At 55.4% G+C, this 24,099-nt stretch overlaps 2 protein-coding genes across 6 annotated transcripts in view; both read right to left on the reverse strand.

Annotated features, from left to right (window-relative positions):
• RIOK1 (RIO kinase 1) overlaps positions 1–14,484 on the reverse strand; it is a 120,833-nt gene extending 106,349 nt beyond the window's left edge. Inside the window, exon 1 of the mRNA XM_060307660.2 lies at positions 14,463–14,484. The gene's annotated coding sequence lies outside the window, so the exon portion shown is untranslated. The remainder of the gene's footprint in view (positions 1–14,462) is intronic.
• Positions 14,485–22,720: 8,236 nt separating this feature from the next.
• The window catches only part of RREB1 (ras responsive element binding protein 1), a 150,359-nt gene continuing 148,980 nt past the window's right edge, over positions 22,721–24,099 (reverse strand). For all 5 annotated transcript variants that reach the window (XM_060307515.2, XM_060307514.2, XM_060307517.2 and 2 more), the window contains one exon: positions 22,721–23,760. In XM_060307515.2, the coding sequence (XP_060163498.1) occupies positions 23,249–23,760 (512 nt within the window). In that variant the 3' untranslated portion in view covers positions 22,721–23,248. The remainder of the gene's footprint in view (positions 23,761–24,099) is intronic.

Below are 24,099 nucleotides of genomic sequence, written 5' to 3' on the forward strand. Positions count from 1 at the left end.
AACCTGTCACTGGGACGTGTGAGAATAATGTGTTCATAAAGCATGGATCTCACCTTGGTTGTGCAGCTGCATCATTCATTCCATGGTCTTACGTAGTAAGTGACTTGTAAGACTGTTCCTGCCCCCTTGAAGAGGGAAGTGGCACCTCCAAGGTAGAAGCCTGAGGAAAACAGAAATCAGAAGGAAAGGATCATTGACTTGACTCTAGTGAAGTTTTTCATTTTAAATAAGCTTCAGAAAATAGTGACTTTGATAGGAGGAAAAGGCAAATTTAGATCTTAAAAAAAAAAAATTTAAAAAGCCACTGACCTGAAGGTGTATTTGCAGTTCATGAGCCTGGAAGTGTGTTTTGGCTCTGTTGGGAAGAAGCAGACGGTGGTGATGTGATGTTGAAGCCTCTCCTTAATGACTGGTGCTATTTTGGAGGTACAGGAGTACACAAATGTAACAGTATGTGAGGCCCTTATATAGCATTCATCTTTTGTGGTACAATGATATCCATACCCTTGGGATGAAGGAAAATTTATTTGGCTAGAGCATTTAAATAACGTAATTTGTTTTTTAACCAATGAACTTGGCAGTACACATCATTTCTGCAAGATTTTGATAAATTACACAGTTGCATTTGAAGACATTTCCAGATACACTTGAAGTAATTTACCACAGTTTTGGATGGCATCATTTATAAGCTGTAAAATGAATAAATTTGCTCTAATTTTATTAAATAAAATCTTACTTTTCTTTGAACTAGTATCTCCAGCTTAGTGAAGAGCAACCTGACACATACACAAGACCCTGGTGATTCAAGTGAATGGAATGTAGGTTCTGTTGTCAGGCTCATCTGTGTTTGTAAGATCATCATCCTTAGAAGAGAAAAGGAGGCAAGAACAAAACTTGGGGACTGAACATCTAAATAATTTCTTCAGGACTCTTACTCCTTTTTCATGTCCACAAAAGGCTGGACTTGTAGTTAATTACATAACCTGAAGTTTTAGAGTTTTTTTCCTTTGAGATTTTGGAATCATAAAGGAATATGATCAGGGTTTGGGTACCATTTAGCTGCTTTTTTATTTTTTTTAAGGCAGTAGGAAAGGAACTCATTTATTAAACATCAGCCCTGTACTGTGTTCCATTGGGCCTTTCCATTTATCACCTCATAAACCTTCACAACAACCCACTGGAAGAAGGTGATACAGTTCATTTTATACACGTGGGAAAACCCGAAACCTCTGAGTTTAAGAAGCTTGTGCGTACTGACTGGATCCAGACCCGTCTTACTCTGGATCTTAAACGTTCTCTTCCCTGCACCAGGTTTAAGATGGAGACTTCATAAAACCAGGCACTCGGGCAGCTTCAACAAATACTTGGCTTTCTAGAACCCAGCAGCAGCAAGTTCAAATTACCTCACGGCTATTTCAGACTCATGGTTCAGAGCAGCTTCTTCAAGGTGGCTTTTCTAGTTTTGATTGAATTTTCAGGGACTGAAGGACCCCCCTTCGTGTTAGAGGTGAGAGTGATGAGCTCCCTGTTCTTGGGCTATACACACACGGGGATGGAGCTGGGAAGCGGGTTAGGTATCTGTCGAGTCTTCCTGTTCAGACAGCGGTTTCCCTCCGTAGGGCACAGTGGAGCATTGAAAAGGAAACCTAGCATCACCTGGAGAACACAGGAAGGACAGCCCTTATTTAAAGTTCAGAAATCACAGCCAGAGATGATTTGGCTGGGCCCTTCTTGATCCCCTGCTGCCCCTCACGTGGGTTTCTGTTACGGTACCTGTGAACGATTGATCACCTCATCCCGTCTCGTTGGCCTGTCTGCTGGGCCGTGATCTTTTGTCTTGCTGGCCTTTTGTCCCCGGCTTCTAGTTCACAGCCCTCACGTGGAAACCTAACACAAGGGTTTGAAGAAGACAAGAAAACGTGGGCCAGTGTTTACTGGCCGTCTTCCAGAGGACTGGACTCCTGATAACCCAGTGTCTACTGTTGGCAGTTCTGTGAGGTTGAACAGAGAGAGCTGGGGTCGTGTGTGGTGTGCCGGCCTGGGGATCAGGACGGAGTCGGCCCCGGCCGGGAACCAGTGGTGACGGTGAGAAGGCAGCTCATCTCTGGCGTCTCGGGGTGTTTTTTACATTGAGAAATACCTGGAAGTCCCAGTTTGATTCGTACCTTTGCCAAATACAACGTTAAGTGATTTTTCTCCTTAAATCTAGTTTACTTAGCAAAAAGAAATAGGACTGAGGTGTCGAATGGACTCGTGTCGGTCTGCTTGGGTTCAAATCCCAGCTCCCTCTTCTGAGTTGGAGGCACTGGGCTTCAGCCTGGGGTGCCTGACCGCCGGGGTTACCAGGTGCCGAGGACACGGCCTGGCACGTGGGTGAGCGATGCCACAAACGCCGTGTCGCAGGAACGGCCTGTGAAGCGCGCACAAGGCAGGTGCGGGTAGTGCCTTTTGGGCTTCGTTGTGGAGTGATGGTTAAACTCGACCGAATAGAAAAGTGAAACAGTATTCGTTTTCAATGAAAGAGTAAACGCCTTAAGATGGACATGTAAGGGGGCCAGCTCTAATAACGGGTCTACTAATGAACCAGCGTTACGGGGCTGCCCGGGGTGTTACAGCCTGCACACGCAGCTCCCCGAACACCTGGGGAGGCTGCACACGTTCCAGTAATGCCATCGCCTGCCGTTCAAAAAACATTTATGAAACGCCTCTCAGAATTTCTTACAGCCTCAGACTGAGCCACCCAAGATAATCGGTCTTGACGTGTTTTCAGAAACCCATTGGTCCGATCATGCACCCGAATCACATTTGTCAAACAGGTGCTCGAGCTCTAAAAGCACGTTACGGAGGAGCGTGAGGACGTGCTAGTGGGCAGCGGCGCTCGGGGAGCAGATGCGCGTCAAGGCGCCGCGCTTCCGCTTCGCACGCCTTGTTCATCCGCCCGGCCCGCCGGCTCCGGCCTGGATCCTGCAGATGGGCCGTGCCGCGGGGGACGCACAAGGTACCTTACCGGCTTCTGGTCGCGCCACGTAGGATTTGCTTGGTGGTTCCTCTCTGAGGTAGGTTCCTTCGGTGGAAGTCAGGGTACCTGTCAAGCGTACGGGAACGCCCGGCCGCCGGCTCCAGTCTCCCGAGTACGCGCCGCCATCGCCCGCGGGGCGGGGTCCTTGGCGCCCCGGAGAGTGGGCAGCAGGCCTGCGGCGCCGGGCACTTGAGTGTCAGAGTTGCAGTACTTTCCGGTCTTGCGTGACTTTCTCATCCTGTTCACGACCGAGTGACCGTCTCACAGTTAAAGCACTGCTACGTTTTTAAAATGTGCCCCTGCGAGGGGTGGCCTCTGTCCCCACGGAGTGGAAGCTTGACCCGGAGCAGCTGAGGCTGCCATCCTGAAGCTGCAGGGCGCACGGTGGCGCGAGGGTGGCTCCAGCGGGGGACCTGCCTTCGTCGCATTCCTCCCGGACAGCACACCTGGTGGCGCCTGAAGACTCTCCTTTCAGGGACCAGCGGCGAGAGGTTGTGGCCGCCCCGCCGTGTCTGTGCCTCGAGGGCTTTCCCGCGCCCACTGCCCGGGGCGCCTCCGTTCCTGGCACCAAGTCCCGTCTGCAGCTCCTCGGGAGACTCCCGGCCTGGCCTCCGTCCCCTCGTCCCGGCTTCTGTCCTCCCGTGCCCCTGGGCGGAGACCTTTCCGTCCAGAGTCCGGCGTGTCCTCTTGCCCCTCTGGCTGTTCCGGTTCCGGTCCTCCTGGGCTTCGGGCTTCCCCTTCACTGGGCCCTCAGTCTTCTAACTGCTTTTCAACCCAGCTTCTGCCCCAAAGGCCTCTCCTGGGATCTCCGTTCCCTCCTCGCCAGCCTGTGCATGTCCGCTCCCCGGCCTTGACCTGTGCGTCTAGCTCCTGGACGCCGGCCCTTGGATTCCCCCTGCCCTTCTAACTGCCCGTGATTCACTTTCACTTAAATGTTTTACTGTAACCCCAAACCGACAAGGCACAGATACGTTTATTTCCTCCATGAATCTCTGAGTCTGACTTCTTGTCCTTCTTCAGTAACATGACTCCTGTTTATCCAACATTAAATCTTCAAGAGGCCCACCAGGTACATTGATTTGCCCTTAAGTATTTAATACATTCTTACTAATTCACCTCTGCTATGAATTAAATTAGATTTCAGTTCTCTCCATTTCAAAATCTTAACAACTTAAGAACTTTAAAGAAGTCCGAATCTATTCAGTATAGGCAAAATACCGCTGGTTCAAAAGACCCCCTTCTTTTTACATTTCCTACTGCACTGCAAGAGGTCTTGGGTGTTTGCTATTTTAATTCTAGCGGGCAGTGTATTTTAGTCAGGCTGTTTATGACAAAACGTTCTTCTGCAGTGTGGGTTTTATCTGGTGACTGTGAGAAAGTTATCTGGCCACCTTTAGGACTGACTAGTTAATGAAACATTTGAGAAAAGTTCCTGCTCAGTGAGTTATCGAAATCACAGTTTTTCCAGTTTGGTAAACCCAAGAACACCCTTTTTTCTTGGTTATTTCCATTGGTCCAACCTACTGCCTAAACTCGTCTTCAAACGCATCTTTTTAAAAAAAATTAATTTATTTCTGGCTGCGTTGGGTCTTCGTTGCTGTGCGTGGGCTTTCTTTTTAGTTGCGGTGAGCGGGGGCTACTCTTCATTGCCGTGTGCGGGCCTCTCACTGCGGTGGCCTCTCTCGTCTTGGAGCACCGGCTCTAGGTGCGCGGGCTCTAGAGCGCGGGCTCTAGAGCGCAGGCTCAGTAGCTGTGGCGCACGGGCTTAGCTGCTCCACGGCACATGGGATCTTCCTGAACCAGGGCTCAAACCCGTGTCCCCTGCATTGGCAGGCGGATTCCTAACCACTGCACCACCAGGGAAGCCCCTAAACGCATCTCTTTATTTGCATATCCCTAATTAAGGCTGATCTTGAAAGGATTTGCGTTCAATACAAAATCATTTGTAAAGTACCAGTGCGTTTTACTGCTAGGTCTTCGTCTTTGCGAAGCACAAAGTGCATCTAAAATATTAAGCAGAGAAAGGAAGCTACGATCTTGATCTTAATTTCCCTCTGGAATTTGTAAAAAGCTTTACGTATTTTCAACCTACAAAATTTAGACATTTCAAGTAACAAGTTTTGTCTTCGAATGAAGAAGATTTAAGATGAGCTTTACATGTGCTGTTTGGCTGTGAGCTCTTTAGACTTTTCAAATGATGGTCATAAGACACACCCCCCCGACACACACACACACACACACACACACACACACACACACACACACACACACACACGTGTGCGCATATTAAGTTTCGGTTCCCAGTAATTAGAGACTGCATACTCTGACCGTTTAAACGTTTTTAAGTAGGCAGAGATGCCTCTTTGGTTTAACTTCATCAGTATATCACTGAGTCAGTACCGAACATGTCCTTCTTTTCATGATTTTGTTGTAAGTGGCAGAGCTGAATTAACGTGTTCTTCATAGAAACAGGAACTTTGGATTAGAAGCTGTGCATACTCTGGCCTTTTAGTCTTTGTAACTGTAATATTTTTAGTCTTCTCTGCTGAAGGGAAATGAATCAAAAAATATTAGGGCAGTGAGAACCAGCATTTTAATTTCTTCTCTACAATATGGCTTGAAACACTCAGTACTCAGTAAATTTCAGATTAGTCCAGAGTCTGAAAAGAAATACACAAAATGCTAGAGCAGCTTTTGTGGTAGAGTGGTGGATTTTTTTTTCCTTTTCAAAGTGTTTGTAATGTGCTTATATTTTAGAATGGAAGAAATAAATACAAGTGTTAAATTTATTTGAGCCTCCTACGATGAGTATAATAATCGCGATGGCTGTGGGCAGCTTGGCTGTAGCCCAGCAAGAAAGTGAGCCCATTCGAAAACTTAAGATGTTTCTGTCGCTTTACATACTCAGAGAAAATCAAGACAGATTGGTAGAAAATCCTCAAAAGATGTTTCCTTGGACGGCACCCAGGTTTGCTTCTCATCTGTTACGCCTTCACATTAATAAACCACCTGCACCTCCATCTGGGCCTGTGTCAGCCTGTGCTCGGCACTGCCGGCCCTCCCAGCCCTGGTGCCCACACGGCCCCACCCCCCGCCGTGGCAGTGACTCCCTCTGCCCAGACGCCCCCTGCATCGGCGCCCCCCACAGCCTTCCATCGTCAAGGGCGCCTGCCTCCCGATGCCTCGCACCACCCTGGGCGTCGGCCTCGTCCCTCCCCGCTCCCTGGCCCTTCCGCTGCCCGTCACCCCCTTTTCGAAGCTTAAGCTTCAGGACAGCAAGAATTTCCAGTTACTGGGTCCCCAAGTCTTGGAATGGTACCTGGCATGTGGTAGGTGTTTAATAAATACGAGTTAACCTCACAGCCCTGCAGTGAAGTAGGCAACACCCCCGTCTTGCAGATGAGGAAACTGAATGTACGAGTCCAATGACGTACTGAGACGCGGTTGACTGTGAAGTGGCAAAGCTGAGACTGGAACGCAGGCTGGTCTGTGTCCAGAGCTTTCACAGAATTCTGTTGCCTCCCTCGTAATACAGAGGTTCTCCCGGTGGCCGCCCAGTCGCCATTCACTGAAAACCCTGGAGAAAGGAGGTCGACTTGCCGGCCTCATGTGCGCAGTGAGGATTCTAGGGAGGGACCGGGGCTGCAGCTCCACCAGGAGGCATTTACCAAACAGAGCCAAGGAAACTGGCAAGTGAGTGCCCAGGAGTTGCCGGGAAGGTGGCTCAAGTGAAATCCCGTGGGTGAGTTCCAGAAAAAGGAAGTGAAACAACAGGGGTGTCACAGCCGAGCTTCACACAATCAAGTTAGTTCCCAAATCGTGAGTGAAATGTAACCTTAAATAGTTTTCGTTAAACGTATAATCCAAGCTTGGCAAATTATATCAAGTTGAGACAATGAGATAAGCTATCAGAGGTGACAGCTCCAAAAGGAGAGTTTCAAGTCCGGAGGCTAGCTGTGTCATTAAGACTTAAAAAAGAAAGTTGCTAATTTTCTTATAAGGGAATAGTTCACTATTTGCATCATAACTTTAAATCAGTAGTATTCCTCCTCTGCAAGAATCCTCCAAATGACAGGGAAACATTTTCAAGCAGAACCCTAACTCCCAGGCCCCCTGAAACCTGTCTGCGCGGTGTGTTCTGCTGCCCTCTGCTGCACACGGGTGGTACAGCCATGACGGTTCATTCCCAAGGCATCGCCAGAAAGACTCAGTTGTCCTCCCCTAAAGCAAGCCAACTACTCCAGACACTGCAACCCACAGGCCTGGGCATCCTGTGCTCCACTCCCGCCCCAAACCAAACGTGGGACTAAAGTGAAAATAACTGCTTTTGCTAAGACGTCAGTGAAGTGACTTGGATTCAGCTGAGTGATCATGTCACCTGGAGAGCTGGCCACACACAGCACGTGCTCTCTGGAGCCTCGTCTCCCAAGAGGAACTTGGTCTCAGACAAAGCCACTGCCCGTCTGCTCTGCCTGCATCACGTCCACACACACACGTGTTTACTTCGGATGCACTCGTGAAATACTTTCTCTCATTGGACAGGAGTATGATGGTTAACAGCCCTTGTTTGAATCCAGGCTCACCCACTTAGCAATCTTACACAAGTCACCTAATTGGTCCCACCTGTTTCTTCTTCTCTAAAATGGGGATAATTGTAACTAAAATTATTAGTTATTAACGTTCAATGAATGTAAAGCCCTCACTATACGCCAGGTGTTTGGCTGGATTCGTTAAAGATACTGCATGTGAAAAGAAAGCTGACCCCAGTGCCTGGCCCAGAGTAACCTAATTTTCACTGCTAGGAATGTATTGTTTTTCCTCATTCCATAAACAATGTTCATTTGTCAGCCAACTGAATACCATCATTATCAACTTTTTTTCCCTAGAACTGTGAAATTCTGTTTAAAAGGTGTGGTCCTGATATTTTTCCTGTACTTAATAGAGCCTCATATAATATTCGAGCTGGAAAGAATCCAGGTCATCTAGGCCGGCTTTCTGGCCACCTGGGCAGGTGGCCGATCCCATCTGTGGACAGCTCAGCTAGCAGACAGTTCTCGCTGGAGCCCAGATCGACCGCCTTGCGGTCTGTGTCCTAGTTCTGCCTTCCGGACCATCTTTAAAAAATCTGCTTTCTCTCCCTTACGCGCGCGCGCGCGCGCGTGCGTGCGCGCGTGCGTGCGTGCGTGTGTGTGTGGACCTCTAAATCTTTACCTATTTTATTGAATAATGGAAATTAAAGGGTCCAAAATGATTGCTTGAGATAAAGGATGAAATCATTGCCATTCCTTCACCCTCCAAACGAACCACTTCAACACTTATTTCTTGCTCTTAGGCGGCATTCACCAACCTTGCTGCCCATAAGATTGGGGATGGAGGAGGGGGGGTTTGCTTAGGGCGCCGTGGCCAGAGCTGCCGATTTTCGCTCCGGGCCGGCGCCCAGGAATCTGCATTTTAATACCCGCCAGCGGTGCTCCCACAACTGCACTGCAAAACAGTCGCCAGGAGAGTCTGGGTCTCGCTTGATGGTCCTGCTGGCTGCAGAGCGGTGAGCCGGCCTGCCCTGCTTGCCCTCGGGAAGCCCTGGACTAGCTTGTGGCAGGACAGCGCACGCGCCACAGCCAGTGGTGTCAGCCTGGACCTGAGTGGCCCCCCTGTCCTTGTACATAAATGGGGCTGCTTCACTGCCCCCCCGCCGTTGTCTCCTCTCGTGTTGGATGCCTGAGGCCAACTGAAAATGGTGGTGGGACGCGGCCCTGCCCCGGCCCTGGTCCCCAGTGGGTGGGCTCCCCACGGTCGGTGAGCAGGGGACACACGCAGCGCCCACGTGGTGGCCGTGCCTGCGGTGCCACCGCTGGTCCAGTCCCCCGAACCCCGGCCACGAGGCGCCACCGGGACCCTCGGCGATGGTCTGGTCCCTCCCACGGCCTGCAGGAGCCGGACCCAAACCTCTCGTTGCGCGTCTGCGTCTCCGTCCGACCTCTGAACCCAAGCCCGCACCGTCCCCGCTGAGCTGCTCGGTCCATCCCCGCCCCCAGCCTCGCACGCCCGCCCTCCGCCTACACGGGGGCGCCGGTGCCCTGCCCTCACCTGCCCGTCCGGCACCGAGTCTGGGAGCAGCCTTTAACTTTCATAGTTTGGAACTTGGAGAGAAGCTGCGAAACACTGCAAAGGAATTCCCCACACCCTCCGCCTTCACCCAGATCCTCAACTGCTGACTTTCGCTACAGACACACCTGCACGAGACGCGCACCGTCCCTGACCCCTCCCGGGAACAGGCACGCTCTCTGACCGGGGGACGAGCCACACTGCTGCGGTGACTGCCAAGCCACAGGCCACGGCCAGCGCTCAGCACCTGGCCCAGCACCGCCCCCGGCCCGTCCTCCTGCCTCGGGAGCCCGTCCGGGTTCACGCGTTCCGTGCACTTGTCACGTGTCCGTGGTCCCCTTGGGTCTGGACGATTCCTCGGCCTTTCAGGACATGGGCGCCTTGAGGCAGTGCGGGCCTTGTGTGCTGCGTCCTCGTGACTGCGCTCAGGTCACGCCCTTTCGTTAGGAGCCACGCGGCAGGGCTCCCGGCCCTTCCTGTCCATCCCTGGGACGTGGGTTCGGACCGCGGGCAAAGGTGGGGCCCTGCGTGCTTTCCCGGCCCCTCCTCCTCGAGGGAAGCTTCCCGGCACCGGGGCTAGGTCAGCGGCCTGGCCCATCACGCCCCGGGCACCGGCCGCCCTGCCCTCCCTCGGCCTCCCAGTCCAGACCTGGCACAGAGCGGGTGCTCCACAAAGGTCCGCTGAGTGAACGAAAGAATGAGGGAGACTCTCTGGGAGCCGCTCTAGGTCCAGAGCAGAGCCCCCCAAACCTCTCCGCACGAGCCTGGGTGCGTTTCTGCTTTACGCCTGGAGCATGGCTACGCTTCGGGCTTCGCTTCATGCCGGATTCTCACTCAGAGCATGAAAGTCTGACTAAATCCCAATAACGATTTCTTCTGGGAGTCGCAGAATAGACTAATTTTAGAAAGTGGACCCCAATCCGAGACTTCTCCATTTGTTTCTTCATGGGGGCGGGGTGGGGGGAAGGGGATTCTCTGGGGCTTTTTTCATTCGCCCTGGCCTCCCTGCGCCCCCGACCCCGCAGGGAGGCCGCCCAGGAGCTGACCGTCTCCCTTTGATGTTTCAGACGCAGGAAGGGGGAGGCGCACTGATGTCGCCAGCTCCCCCGCAGCGCTGCCACCCCTCGCCACGCGGGCGGGGCCCCGCCACCGAGGCTGCTTGCTGCAGAAAGACGCCGGCCCCCCTCCTGCACCGCTCTGCTCCTCGTGAAGGCTGGGGCGGCGCTGGCCCCTCGGCGGGATCTGCGGAGGAGCCACCGCCGGGCTGGCTGGGTGGCAGGGCTCAGCGGCCTCTGCAGAGCAGCTGCTGTGCGGTGTCGTCCTCTGCCCGCGGGAGGATGGGCCACCGTCCCCACCGGCGAGGACGCGTGAACCCGGGGACCCACGCCGCCGGGTCCTCCGTTTGGCCTGCGCTTCCCCGTCACGGGGACGGTGACCCGGACAGGATGTCAGCCCGTGATGTGGTGGCTGGAACACACACCTTAGCGGCCGCCGGTGTCGATTTAGGGGATGTTCAGAGACGAGCCGGGCGGGGATGAGTGATGCTTCGTGTGGGCACGCGCCCAGGTGACGGGGCCCTTCCTCCAAGCGGAGGCCCGCGTCTGTGTGTTGGGCTCACAACTGGCTCTTATGCTGACGTGAACTGAGTTGAACTGCACTGAATCGAATTGGATGGAAATAAATTGAACTGAAAGGCTACCCACAAGCATCCACCTCTTGCTGAGTGCCAGGCCCCCGGGGTCAGGGATGCACGGGACCGTCCCTGGTTCCTGTCTTTGCACCAGCCAGGCCGTAACTGTGCAGCCAGAGCATGCCGGGCCGGGGGCGGGCTGGGAGGGGGGCACGAGAGGCGTGGGACTGTCGGGGGAGATGCTCTGAGCTGAGCCTGCAATAGCAGAGCAGGGGGGACGGTGCAGAGACACACTCGCACGGAGGAAGCGCATCTCAGGGGTGGCCCGTAAACCTCACGTGTGGAATCACCTGGAACATCCCCCAGACCTACAGCAGAGTCTCGGGGAGCTTGGCCCAGGGATCTGCATTTTCAAACAAACTCTACAGGTGGATTCAAAGTTTGAGACTCGCTGAGGGGAGGGGGTGACAGGGGGCCAGGCAGTGCTTTTCAGGGGGTGGGTGCGTCGGGGTCATTCCCGAGCCAAGAGACACTTCAGAGCACGTCGGCCCCCCTGAGAGGCTGCTAACTCTCTCCCACACTGCGCCTCCGCCCTGGAGTCTAGGTGTTTGCTTTGCTGATAAGCTTCCCAGTGGGTGAGGCTGCAGCTGGGACACAGGTTTGGAAGATTCCAGCCAGAGCGAAGGAAGCCCCATGGTTCTTCTCAGGCTCTGGGGAGCAGACGGTCGTGATCTTTGGGGCACTCGGATATGACCAGATGCACCTTCCTTCTCTCCACACCCATCCCAGGTCTCAGGCCCAGGAGCACGGCGCTCAATACAATCACGAAGTGCCTGGTGCTCCCGGACCTGAAAGTGAGGTACCCGAGCCACGCTGCCCAGGGGCCCCAGCCGGGCAGGCTGGAGGTCTGAGATCCAGGCGTCGGCAGGGTTGGTTCCTCCTGAGGCCTCCCCCTCCTTGGCGCATAGATGGGCATCTTCTCCCCGTGTCCTCACACGGACCGTGCACACACATCCCTGGTGTCTGGGTCCAAACTTCCCCTTCTTATAAGAAGACCAGTCAGATCAGATTAGGGTCACCCTAACTTAATCACCCTTTGAAAGGCCCCTCTCCAAATACGGTCACATTCCGAGGCGCTGGGGGGGACACAATTCAGCCCATAACAGGCAGCATTTCCTTAGCTATGACCCTGATCATATACATGGTTAAGGGCTTTGATTGTCTACGTACCATCTCTCAAGTTGAAGCTGCCCTTCCTTTCCTCGTGGTCCAATTAGCTTTATCTTCAGATAAACATGTAGCATTGGCAGAAATTTTTAGATTTCTAAGCAGCTTTTTGGTGAGCCTCTAACTCTAGTATCAACACAAAATTAAACCCTGGGCCCAGAGCTTCCCAGCTGACGCCAACCTTGCAGTGTGACAATGCAGAAGGCCTTGCCCAGCACCCCTGGGACTCCAAAGGCAAACCAGGACCCTCATCAGCGAGCGCCCCTCACCCACGCCCTGGGCCTCTGGCGTCTCCCGCCTCCCTCGATGATTCCTCGCGGACCGCAGAGGAGCCCAGGCCCCGCCAAGCCAGCGCTCGGGTGGGGAGCCACTGTCGGAGGGAGGGACACGGCGCAGGCTTGGCAGCAGCAGTCCCAGCTGCGATGCCCCCTCCCCGACTCAGGGTCCCCGCTGCCTTTCAGAAAATGAAAGTCTCCAAACGAATAGATGACGGATGACAATTTTGCGTAGCGTGTGGAAGCACTCACAGAGGTCATGTCCGGGAGACTATGAAGCCTTTCCTCTATAATTAGAAGGAGGAGGAAGGCTTTTCCGTCCCCAGCTCCGTGTGACTACGGCTGCCACCGCCCCGGTCACGGCACCCTCGAAGGGCCTCCCTCTCCCCACATGTCCCTGGTACAGAAGCTGAGGGTCTACTCGGTGAAGGCCGAAGGTCTCAGGGAGGCCTGGGAACTATTATTTTAGGCGGCTTCTATGCACTTGAAGCTCTGTAGGTACCTGATGTTTTGGGAAATGGGCACTTAACACCCATTCTGGAGATAAAGACATCAAATCCAGAGAAGCCGAGTCACCGTGGGGCTGGGATTTGAACCCAGGTCTGTCTGGCTCCGAATCCCATCAGCTGTCCCTGTGTCACCCTCAGGACACTCTAGGCTGGGCAGGTCCAGCCTTCAGCACAGTAGGAAGCTCCGGGGAGCTTTAAAAGCTCTCCGCGTGGAGCCCCACCCCCCAGAGACCGTTTAATGGGCCTCAGGTGAGGCCCCATCGCCAGATGGAACAGTCCCCAGGTGACCGTAATGAGCCGCCCAGGGAGAAGCCCGGCCTGCCACGCGCAGCACCTGCGAAGGTCGGAGCCACAGCATATGCTCCCTGCCCCCCCGTCAGTGGGTGGACTCATTCACTGAGAACTCGCATGTCCACGTGGCCCGGGCAGATGCCCCAGTCCTGGCGCTGACCTGCTTGACGGATGAGACCCAAAACTGTGTCCCAGACAACATGGCCGCAGGGCCTGCCCACCCGGGCTCTGTCCCCATCTGCAAAACGCACACCCCAACGTGCAGGCGCCGGATTGAGGTTTGGAGGGGACACAGGATAACTGCCCCACGCGTCCTCCAGTCTAGCTGAGGAGACACAGCTCAGCTAAACAAAAGAAATGGGGAAAAAGGACAAATACATTCCACCATATAAAAAGAACCAAGCAAGTGCCCAACTGGGGGGTGCCCCATCGGGTGTGTGGGCCCGAGCGACGGTGGGCACAGGGAGGAAGAGACAGGTGTTTGCTATCGAGAGATGGGCTGATTGTGAGCCCTGCCTGATCGCGCGCGCGCACACACACACACACACACACACACACCCCACAGCACCCCCCCACACACACACCCCCACCCCCAGCTTCAGCGCGAAGTAGGTTAATCTTTTTGCACGGCCAGAGAGAGTGCCGTTTCGCGGCTCTGCAGGCACAGGGAGCGTGGTTTCTTTGCCCCAGGGGTAACCCCATAAAGCTGCTTGGAACCCCCTTTCTTCTCTCTCTCCCCCTCCCCAATGACCTCAGTGATCCCCAGAGCTTCAGCTCCTACACAACTCAAATCCGGCTGCAGCGCTCACCTGTCCCCTGAGCTGCAGACGCCCCACCTGGATGCCTGCCCACTGGACGCCCGCAGTGGGCCCCGCAAACTCCCCCTGCTCCTGGCGACAGCCCCATCCCCAAGTCCTCCTCTGCGGAACTTTCCATCCGGGCAGCTCAGGGACAGCCGACTGGCCCTCTGCTCCAATACTGGCATGTGAACCAGAGGTGGGCATGAGGCTCCGGCCAGAACGGGTCACTCCCGGGTCCCTGGTGAAAAGGAGCAGCGGAGTGGCTGAGCTGGGGAACAGGAGGGGGGCGGACGGGGGTCAGAGCGTGGAGAAGGCGGCTCTAGCACCGGCCCTGGGGTGCCTGCACCGCCGAGCGCCAGGAGCCCTCCCGGTGCAGCCACTAACACTGTCCCATGTCTGCATGAGCCGGTCCGAGCTGGCTTCTGTCCCTTTTTGCCATCAAAGGCTCCTCGAACAAGATGAGCCCACGGCCTCCAGGCCCAGCGACCAGCTCCTGGCCGGCCCCCCGGCTGCCGTGGTGGCCGCCCCGACCCGCACCCCGGCGCCTCGTCCCCCCGCGGCGCCCGCGCCCCGCTGCACCCCTCCATCCCCCTCCAACCCCCTCACCTGGGTCCGGACGACTTCAGCCATTTCCTCCCTGGGACTCCCGGCTCCGCTCCGCCCTGCGCTCCGCCGCGGGATGTTTCTAGAACCAGCTCTGATCCGACAATCGACCTTCATCGACCCCCTCCTGCCTCCAGGACCGCGCTCTCGACCACAGCTCTAATCCGCGGGCTCACGTGCGCTTCTCGCTGTCCCCGCCAGCGCCCCGGCCCGGGCCACTCAACGGCGTCGTCCCCTCCGAGGGCGACTGGCCTGCGCCTCCGTCCCCCCAGGGCCCCCCCCAGACCCCGAGGCAGCGGAGTCTGCGCCTCCCTCACCCTGCGGCTTCCTACCAGGCTCCGCAGGCCCCGGGCGCCCGCAGGTGATGCCTGAGCGAAAGAAAGAGGGATCCACCCACCACGTGCCTCCCGGGCCCTCCCCGCCCCGCCCCACCAGCCCCGCCCCGCCCCACCAGCCCCGCCCCGCCCCGCTTCCAGCCTCCCTCCGGGGCTGGAGATCAGCGTGATATCGATGGGAAGCTCACCTCCTGGAAGCCAATCCGCACGCCTTTCTGGCTCCTTTCTTTCTCCCCCAATTAAACAAAATCTTAAAAAACCCTGCGGTATGGGGGGGATGACAAGGTGGAGCACCAAGGACTTGGGGGGAGTGAAACTAGTCTGTCACCTACTGTGATGGCGGATCCACGTCGTGGACGTTTGTCCAAACCCACAGGACGTCCGCCACCGAGAGTGAGCCCTCGTGCCAACCGCGGCCTCCGGGGGACAGGGACAGGGGCCGTGCAGGCTCATCCGCTGTAGTGGACGCCCCCCGCCCCGGCGTGCTGCGGGTGTGAGGATGGGGCCGGTGGGGACAGAGAGTAAAACCTTCCTTTCCGTTTTGCTGTGAACCTAAAACTAGTCTTAAGGGAAAAAAAAAAAAAAAGACAATACGTAACAGGAAAAACTGGCTCGGGTGCAATTCAGTTTCAGTAAAGATGAGGTGCTTCCCTCCTTTCCTGTTCACGCCACGCCTCCACCCACCTCTGCCCACACCCCGCTGCCTCTGCTTCCAGGCTCCACTCCCACTGAGGCTGACGGGCTCCTTGTGCCTTCACTCAGGGTCACCATGTGGGCACCTTTAGCCCCCCCTTCTCCGGCAGGATCCAAACTCTGGAGAGACAGCACTTAACCTCAGGGGGAGCAGGGCTGGGCCCTGGTGCTGGTGAGCGGGGAGGGAAAGCAGGTGGGAATGATCTGGAAGATTCCAGAAGGACGTGGGCCAGGCCGCCGGCCCTGCTGCTGCCTGGTAGGGCCCTGAGGCCCAGAGCTGGGAGTACGGCGTCCCGGGGGACAGGGTACAGGCCACCCGGGGCAGATGGTACTGTCACCAGGGGTGGGGCTGGGCTGTGGAGGACACGGCAGGACGGCGGGCAGCTCCCGGCCACTGCGACTGTGCAGAGCCCGGGGAGAATTAAGCGGGCGCTTGAGGCTGGGGGACAGCTGCCAGCGACCCGCGGCCAGTCGGCTGACACACAGCCCTGGGTTCTGGGCCCCTGGGGAGGGGTGGGAGTGCTTAGGCAGGTGTTGCTTAGGCAGCTCTGGAGATACCTCTAGCCATCTCCCGCCGTCCCGGTGGACGCCGGCTCCCCACCGTTCCCCGGAGGCCGCGGCCCCTTGGTCCTGGGGGAGGCCTGGTTGGGACGCGGGGGGTGTGTACGGTCCACCCAGGGGCTGCGGTGAGGCCCCGGGCGCCTGGGCGCACCTGCCCCCCGCCAGGGTCCCCGTGCCCGAGGGAGCCCATCTTAAACAGCAAACAAGCAACACCACGGAGGTGGGGAGGAGAGAGAGAGGGAAGGAGAAAGGCTCTCCCTGCGTTTCGAACAAGGCTCCCCCCAACCCCACGTCTTCGTTTTGCTCCGGGTCCCGCAATTGCCGGCCAGCTCTGGCGAAGGGACAAGCAGGTATCAGAAGACAGGGGCCCGGAGGTCCAGGAGGGAGGCGCCTGCTCCCAGAACTCAGAGCTGCGGTCGGGCCCATGCAGCACTCACGCAGCTTCGCTTCCTGGGCCGGGGCCTGGTTCCGGGGTGCGGTGGGGTCCCTGTGCCGCTACAGGTGGGTGGGTAGCTACACGGGCTGGAGAAGAGGGCAGGCGGGGTGTTGGAAGGAAGGTCCTGGCGCATTTCCTAGATTTCAGAGTTATTCCAGCCCAGACGACGGCCTCGGTGTTCCTGACGGCACAGCCAACGGGCAGGAGCCCGGGACTGTCTGTCATTCCTGGGACAATGGTTTTCGAACTTTCCTGGGCTTCAGAATTCTCTGGGAATTCCCTCCTGAGAAAAATTTCTGAATCAGTAGGTCTGGAATTTTTAACGAGCGACCCAGGAACTCTCTTTAGTGGGCCTGGGTTGTCCACACCGAGGAGCTGAAGGGCCTCCCGTCTTGGAGGTTCTGCCCCGGCAGACGCCTTGTGGAGCAGAGATAAGCCAGACCTGCAGAGCCCTGCCACCCACAGAATCCTGCCCCCTAAGTTCTGGTGTCACTTGCTTTGCAGCAAAGAAGCTGGAACAGTCAGGAATGCACGGAGTAACCTTGGGAACACACGGGCAGCACCCACATCGCATCTGCTTCCACGTCTGAGAAGCAGGTGCTCCCAGTTTTCTGTAACTGCCGTTTCAGTGGACACCGCACAGCATCACAGACCCCCACGGCACCCACCTTCTGTTTTAATATTTTTCTGGTGGGCAATTTCATCCTAACAAGGCCACCCATTAGCCAGCTGACCTGGGCAAGTCATTTCACCCTCGTCTCTGCTCCAAGGCGATAAGGATTTTTTTTTCCTTCCCAGTTCACTGGACGTGGGTGAAGAAGAGACACAAAACCCACAGGAAAACAAGTTGCAACGTGCAACGTGCTGTATAAACATGTCCGAGAGTGAGGAAGGAATGGAAGTCGGGCCCGACTAAAACAGCAGCATTCAATAAATAAAGACAGCACTGAGAGGCAAAATGATCGCTTTCACTTTTTTCTCCATATTTTCCTGCAGCTCCCAAATTTTCCAAACTTTTACTTAAAAGAGCCGCCCCCGGCCCTGGACCAAGGCAGGCTGGGGAGCTGCTGCAGCCTCGCTGGCCTCCCTGACTCTTGCGGGCGAGGTGGAGGCTGCCCGCAGCCAGGCAGGTACCTCCCTCCCTCCTTGGGCTGTGGCTTCCTTCCCCGAAAAGCAAAACGGGAAAGGAGTGCCCGCTGGTTTCTTATTTAGGACACTGACTTGGCAGCCGAGAATTGGAGGGGCCTGTTTTGTCATCGTTAAAGAGTAACCTTCAATTTCAAGTTTAAAATAAACCCGGTCCTCTCCCCAGGTCCCAGCCTCCCCGGGAGCTGCTGGTGGAAAGGGGGCCCAGGCGGCCTGGCACCCAGGCGAGGAGCTGGCGGCGGGGCCGTGCGCTGGAGGGCCCTTCTCACTCCTTGGCTGCTTCAAGGAGCCTTTGGAATCTGAGAGTCGGGCACCAATGCAGAAACTCAAGCAAGATTTCTGGGTGGCTTGTGTTCAGGCTGTGGCTGGAGCAGTGCCTGGTGGGAGGAGACGCCAGAAGGACCCAGAATCCACACAGTCCAACACCTGGCCTGGGCTTCGCCTCCCTCCCGCTGAGGTGGGGACCAGACCCTCACACCCTCCCACGCAGGTGCCGACTGGGCAGGTCTGGGAGAGTGACTTTCTTAGTGCTGGATGTCCTGAGACCTGTCAGGTCACGGCGCCCCCTCGTGGCTCCTCTTCCCTTGGACTTGCCTTGATTCCGTATCTTCCTGGTCTAGTCCGTTTGTCTCCCACTGTTACAAACCTTCGTTCCACAGGGAAAGGAGTCTTCTGTCTTTTTCCTCACTGTGTTCTCCATGCTGAGGACAGTGCCAGGTGCACGGCAGCGGCCCAGGCTACACCTTGTTGAATAAAGGCACCGTCGGGGTAACTGGATCCTGGGAAAAAACAAGCAAAACACCCCCAAAGCTCCATCCAGTTCAAGGCCTTATCCATGTTTTGACGGCTACAAAAGTAAAACTGATTTTTAAACATAAACTCCTTTCATTTCCCCATCTTCTAATAGGGATGGTAAATCGCGAAGGGGGTTTCTAACGGGAGCAAGCCGAAGGTGAAGCACGGCCTTGGGGGAGATGGCCCTTGGTTCTCTGGGGTCACCTGTGCTTGACTGGGATTCTTTGAAGAGACAACAGAAGAGAAAACCCAAGCCCACGGGTTTACCTGATAAACGCATGACTCTTGGGACTTCCCTGGTAGTCCAGCGGTTAAGACGTCACCTTCCACTGCAGGGGGTGTGGGTTCGATCCCTGGTCGGGGAGCTAAGATCCCACATGCCTCGTGGCCAAAAAAATCAAAACCTAAAACAGAAGCGATATTGTAACAAATTCAATAAAGACTTTAAAAATGGTCCACATCAAAAAAAAATCTTAAAAAACAACAAAAAAGGAAGACCGGCACCCCCCCCCACCGCCCATCATTCTTGATGCTAAGGTTCCTTACGTAACTCACCATCAGAGCCAAAATATAAACTCTGCCAGAAATGCCCACTCTGCATGTGCCCACGGCCTCCCTCTTCCAGGACAGCTGCCTGGGCGAGAGGATGCCAGCCAGCCTGAGAGTCCTCCCCGTCTGCCCGGGGTCAGCAGAACGGGAGACTCAGCCTGGGGCGGGGGTGGGTGCCTGGGGGTGAGGTGGCCTGGGAGGAAGGCCCGCAGCTCATTCCCCGGGGGGAGGGGGCCCCGGTTGGCTCACAACTCCAAGCACGGGAGGTGACAGGGCAGATGAACTTCATCTCCTCTTCCTAAGTAACAGGCTTATTACTCTTTTGATAAATTCCATCTTTCACCTCCTCTATCCTTCTTCCAGCATCACCCAGACCCCCAGGGGTTGCACCCAACACACGCAGACATCGGTGGGCAGAGGGGCATCTCCCTGGGGTCTGCACCCTGCGTCTTTGGCATCCTATTCCACAGGGGCTGCCCCTTTGCCCTTCACACTGACCACGCGCAGTCCCAGTTCCCTGCCAGGAACGACCCCATCTACGGGGAAGGGGAGGGGCTCTTAAGTGTGCTCCTCGGTGGCTAGCGGCAACCCCACGCCCACGAGGGCTTGTCTCCTGTGAGCTGCTTGTTTATGTTACAACCATTCCTGAGTTATTTGGTTGTTTTATTAACACCGGTCAGGACCCCTCACTGGACCTCACCAAAGCCAGTCTGTCTCCTGGGGCTGCTGTGTGTATGGGGGGCCCGGAGACCTTCAGGGCCAGAGCAATCAACTCTTGTCCTGCTGGCGCTCAGAACTGTAACAGGGTCAACTCGCTGGAAACATTTTCTGCAGTCAGCTCCCCTGAACCCAGGTTCCTCCAGGGCTGCTTTGAGATCCACTCCCAGCTTAGAGGATTCGGGACTTTGCCCTTTTGCTGCTTTACGATGGCTGATCCCCCAAACGTGGGTTCTGACCTGCTCTGTCCCCCAGCCCTGGGGTCACCCTCCTTTCCAGGCCGCTCCCCTGTCCAGACTAACTCAGGACTCCTCTGAGTTACAGCAGCTCTCCACCCGGGGACAACTCAATCCCGTGTAACCAGGCTGGAGGAGGAGGAAAGACAAAGTGGATCCCGGGAGCGGCTGGCCAGAAACACAGCCCCTGGCGTCAGTGGTCGTGAGCAAGGACCGAGCTGCTGCGGCCGCGGCCCCGGAAGAGACCACCCTGGGGGAGCCAAGATGAGGGCATGAGGCAGCTTTGGAGATGCCACCCGGGCGAAGGCTCTCATGGGTGCCACGGGTGCCAAGCTGGCGGCGAGCAGGCCTGAGGTTTCCCCCGATGGCCACGGACACCGATGACCCGTCCCCAGCAGGCTGCGGCCTGGGGGTGGGACAAGCTGACAGGATCACAGCAAATCAGAGGACGGGCCATGTGACCGGCAACCTGCCGTTTTTAAAATATAACATTTATTGCTTAGATGGTTTGATACAGAACAGCTTTTCTTCTCATTCTGAATTTGGAAGTACTGTACAACTGAATACAAAGAGGAGCGAAAAGTACCAAAACCAAACCTGTGATTCTGTTCATGTGGCCTAAACCAGTTTTGTGCATAACATGGAGCAGCAGCTTCTAAGTTCCCTTTAGAAGAATATGAACTGTACACATTTATTACTGTTTCCTGTTTAATGCATGGGCTGAAATCACTAGGATCAACTTCCTTCTGGAGGAAAGAGAGGAACAGAGGGTGGAAAGAACGGCGAAACTTCCTGAAACCGGCATCTGACTGTCACATAGCTTCCCCAGGGCTGGTGGAAAAAACAGCCCTTTGGGTTTTTTGTTTTGTTTTCACAGCCGGGAGTTTCATGTAGTGATTGAATCTCAGCATCGTGTCCATAAATCAAAGAGAAAAACAAAAGAGAGAAACTTGCACCTCAAAAAACTTTTCAGAAGATCCATATATATATATTTTTTTGTAAAAGCCCTGAGAGAAGGAGAAAGAGAATCAAACAAATGTATAGAAACAAATTAGCTGGACATGCAAACTAAGCTACGATTCACCCAGAGTTTAAACAAATCACAAATTTCACAGTTTAATATTGGGGGAGGGGACAGAACATCAAACAAATGATACATCTCTCAGCCTCACTAGTAAAATGTGGCAAGACCTTATCGACTACGAGGGTGCAGACAAGGCTAAATAAAGCTTTCAGTCGATGGCGACCACTGCGAGCGGCGGCCCCGGCTGGGCTGCGGCCTGGCGCCCGCTCCGTCTCGCCCCAGCGCAGAGTTAAGTCGTGGCCGCTCCCCACAACGTTCCGAATTTTAGTGTGGAGAGCTGCGAAGAAAAACAAAACACAAGCAACCCCAAGTAATAGCAACAACAAAAATAACAACAACAATCGTCATAAGAAATTAAGGGATGAATGAACTGGTTTTAACTAAGCACACCACGCTTGGTAGGAAGTGATACTGGGTGGGGGAATCATTGGTTCTGATTCGTGCTCACGTAGAGTGAAGAAAACCTTTTGAAATTGGTTCACACATCCCTAATACAGTTAAAAGTCATATATACCTCAACCTTTTTCCTTTCACATGCAAAGAGATCACTTTTTCATCATGTCAAGAACACACATAGCTTCCTTTGAAGCCCGGGTGGTTGGCTTTTGGCTACCAGGAGTTGGTGAGGAAGTGGGAGGAAGGGGGTCCTTGTGGTGGACGCAGGTGTAAGGACAGAGGAGCCCTGGGGGCCAGAAAGGGCGAGGGTCCCGGGAGGGGTGGCACGGGAGGCCTGAGGCACTGAGGCTGGGGCGTCCCGGGCGTCTGGCGGGAGGACAGGATGCTGAGCACAGCCCAACTACAGTAGGATCTGTTTCTTTTCACTGCTGGCAGCTACAGTAAGGGGGTCTATTGCCTGCAAATGATGCTCACGCAAGAAAATCCCGCCTCTGTGCACCCAGGGGTTCAGGCGATTCAGAAACTAAACACAACATGTTTATCTTCGAGCACCAACCCCAAATCACAGGAAGGTAAACATACACCTATTTTTCCTCTTCAATCTCGCATGTGCAGTTTTATTACCAGTAGTAGTATTTCATCGCTCTGCGAAGGACAGGAGCACAGGCAGGTGAGGCCTGGGCTGGGCTTGGCAGGAAGACCGCGAGGGACAGGTCCTGCTGCCTGGCTTTCCCGGAAGCCCAGGCACGCACCTCGCCTCCTCTCCCCTCCCCGGCTGCCCTTCGGCCCCGCAGGCGGGAGGACCACACGGCCCCTGCTGGGTTCTGCAGTCACGGAAGAAAGGCTTGTCTAAGTACAGTAGAAGAGCCACTGCCCGGAGAGCCAAGGACAGCTGCGGGCAGACGCTCACGCGGGGACCTGGGGGCGGCCCAGGTCTCCCAGGACAAATATTGCCCATTTGTTTCTGCTGACTGCAGAGACCAGCAAACTGATGAACTACAAATAATAATAATAATAATAATAATATTATTAATACATATACCGAAAAGGGGAGGGGAAATCAGATACATGACACCTCTGCATGTTTTCCATCAGTTCAGTTGCCAGGGGAACTCTTCTCTGTCTTGAAACTTGAACAGTAATGGCATATCTAACGCTGAGAGAGTGGAAACATGTACGAGGTTGAAGCTAGAATCTTTCCTGGTTTTGGCTTGAACCAAACTGGAAACCTTCATCAACCACATCCTGCAATATATCGAGGACCAAATTACAGCTCCACCATGTAGCAAACAGAAAAAAAAAAAAAAAAAAAAAAAGTCTAGTTGAGAAAGGAGCATCTTATCCACATTTCCTCTGGGAATTTACATGAAATTCACATCACTTTCTTCCAGTTATTGGCCATGGGTATCCAAGGGCATGTTTTTTTTTTCCCTTCTGTTTCCAGCTCACAGAACAAATGTTACTATCACAGAATTGCAAAAACAAGTTAACACACACCAAAACAGAAGGTAAAGTTAATGCTTAAATGAAAAGGTCCTCTCCAAATAATTCATTAAAATATTTGTTTTGTTTTTTAAGAAGTCATTTCGGGAAACACAACACCCAAGACGACACCAAAGGGCTGGTAAGTAGTTAAGGCACTCGAGTCGAACGTGCTGCATCTCCGCATGGGTCTGTAAGGCTATGGCACTGAGCGAGGCGCCTGCCTCTCTCCCTACCCCCCTCCCCCTCCCTCCCCCACCCCGAGAGCTGAAGGGCACTGAGGAAACCTCGGGAAATATAGACTCAGGACATTTTGCTCTGCTGGCTTTCGTCTGTGTGCTGGGGGGCAGGCTGGGCTGTCATTCCAGGCCCAGGAGCGAGGCGCTGTCGGCAGCGGCCAGGAGGGGGTGGGCGGGCCTCCTGCCGGGCAGCTCCAGCAGGTCCTGCACGAGGGCCGCCGGGCTCTCCCGCTCAGGGTCACCCGGGGACGCCTGCTCCTTGGGGCTGCCCGCGGCAGCGGCCCTAGGAGCACTCCTGCTGGCCTCAGCCTGGCCGGCACCCGCCGTCCGGCCCGTCGCCCTCTCCTCCCTGCGGCCGGCGTCCTTGGGGGCCAGGCTCTCCTTCCGGCTGCGGGTGACGGCCACGTGGTTGCTGGCGAGCAGGGCCGAGTCGGCCTCACTCTCCGACACGGGGTTGGTGCCGCTGTGGGTGGACTCGCTCTCGCTGTCGTCCTCGCCTCGCTCCTCCTTGTCGCTGTCCTTTCCGTGCTGCTTGGGGTGCCGGGCTTTCTGGTGGACCCGCTGGTGGCGAACCAGGCTGTGCTTCAAGGTGAAGGTTCGCTCGCAGGTCTGGCATTTGTACGGCCTCTCTCCTGGGGGATGGAGAGAGATTCACGGCTGTCAGCAAGGCCACCGGCACCCACCTCCCTGATCCGCATGATAGCAAGCGAAGGCCCTAGGGGGACGGCGGCTGGGCCGGGCCGGGCCTCCCTCCCGCTCACAGGAAACCTTATCTGTCTGAACTGGCAAAATGGGGAGGGAGGAGAGTGGAGGCCCACACAGCCCTATCTCCTCGTCCTTCAGCCCAGGGTTTGCACACCTGATCCAGGAACCAGAGTCCCAGAAGCGGAACCTCAGGGACAACAAGACCGGCCTGAAAGAACCCAGCAGTGGCGTCCTTCCCAGGGTCGGGCACCATCGCCAGGGACCCT

The sequence above is a fragment of the Globicephala melas genome, chromosome 11, assembly GCF_963455315.2.
Source record: "Globicephala melas chromosome 11, mGloMel1.2, whole genome shotgun sequence".
NCBI lineage: Eukaryota > Metazoa > Chordata > Mammalia > Artiodactyla > Delphinidae > Globicephala > Globicephala melas.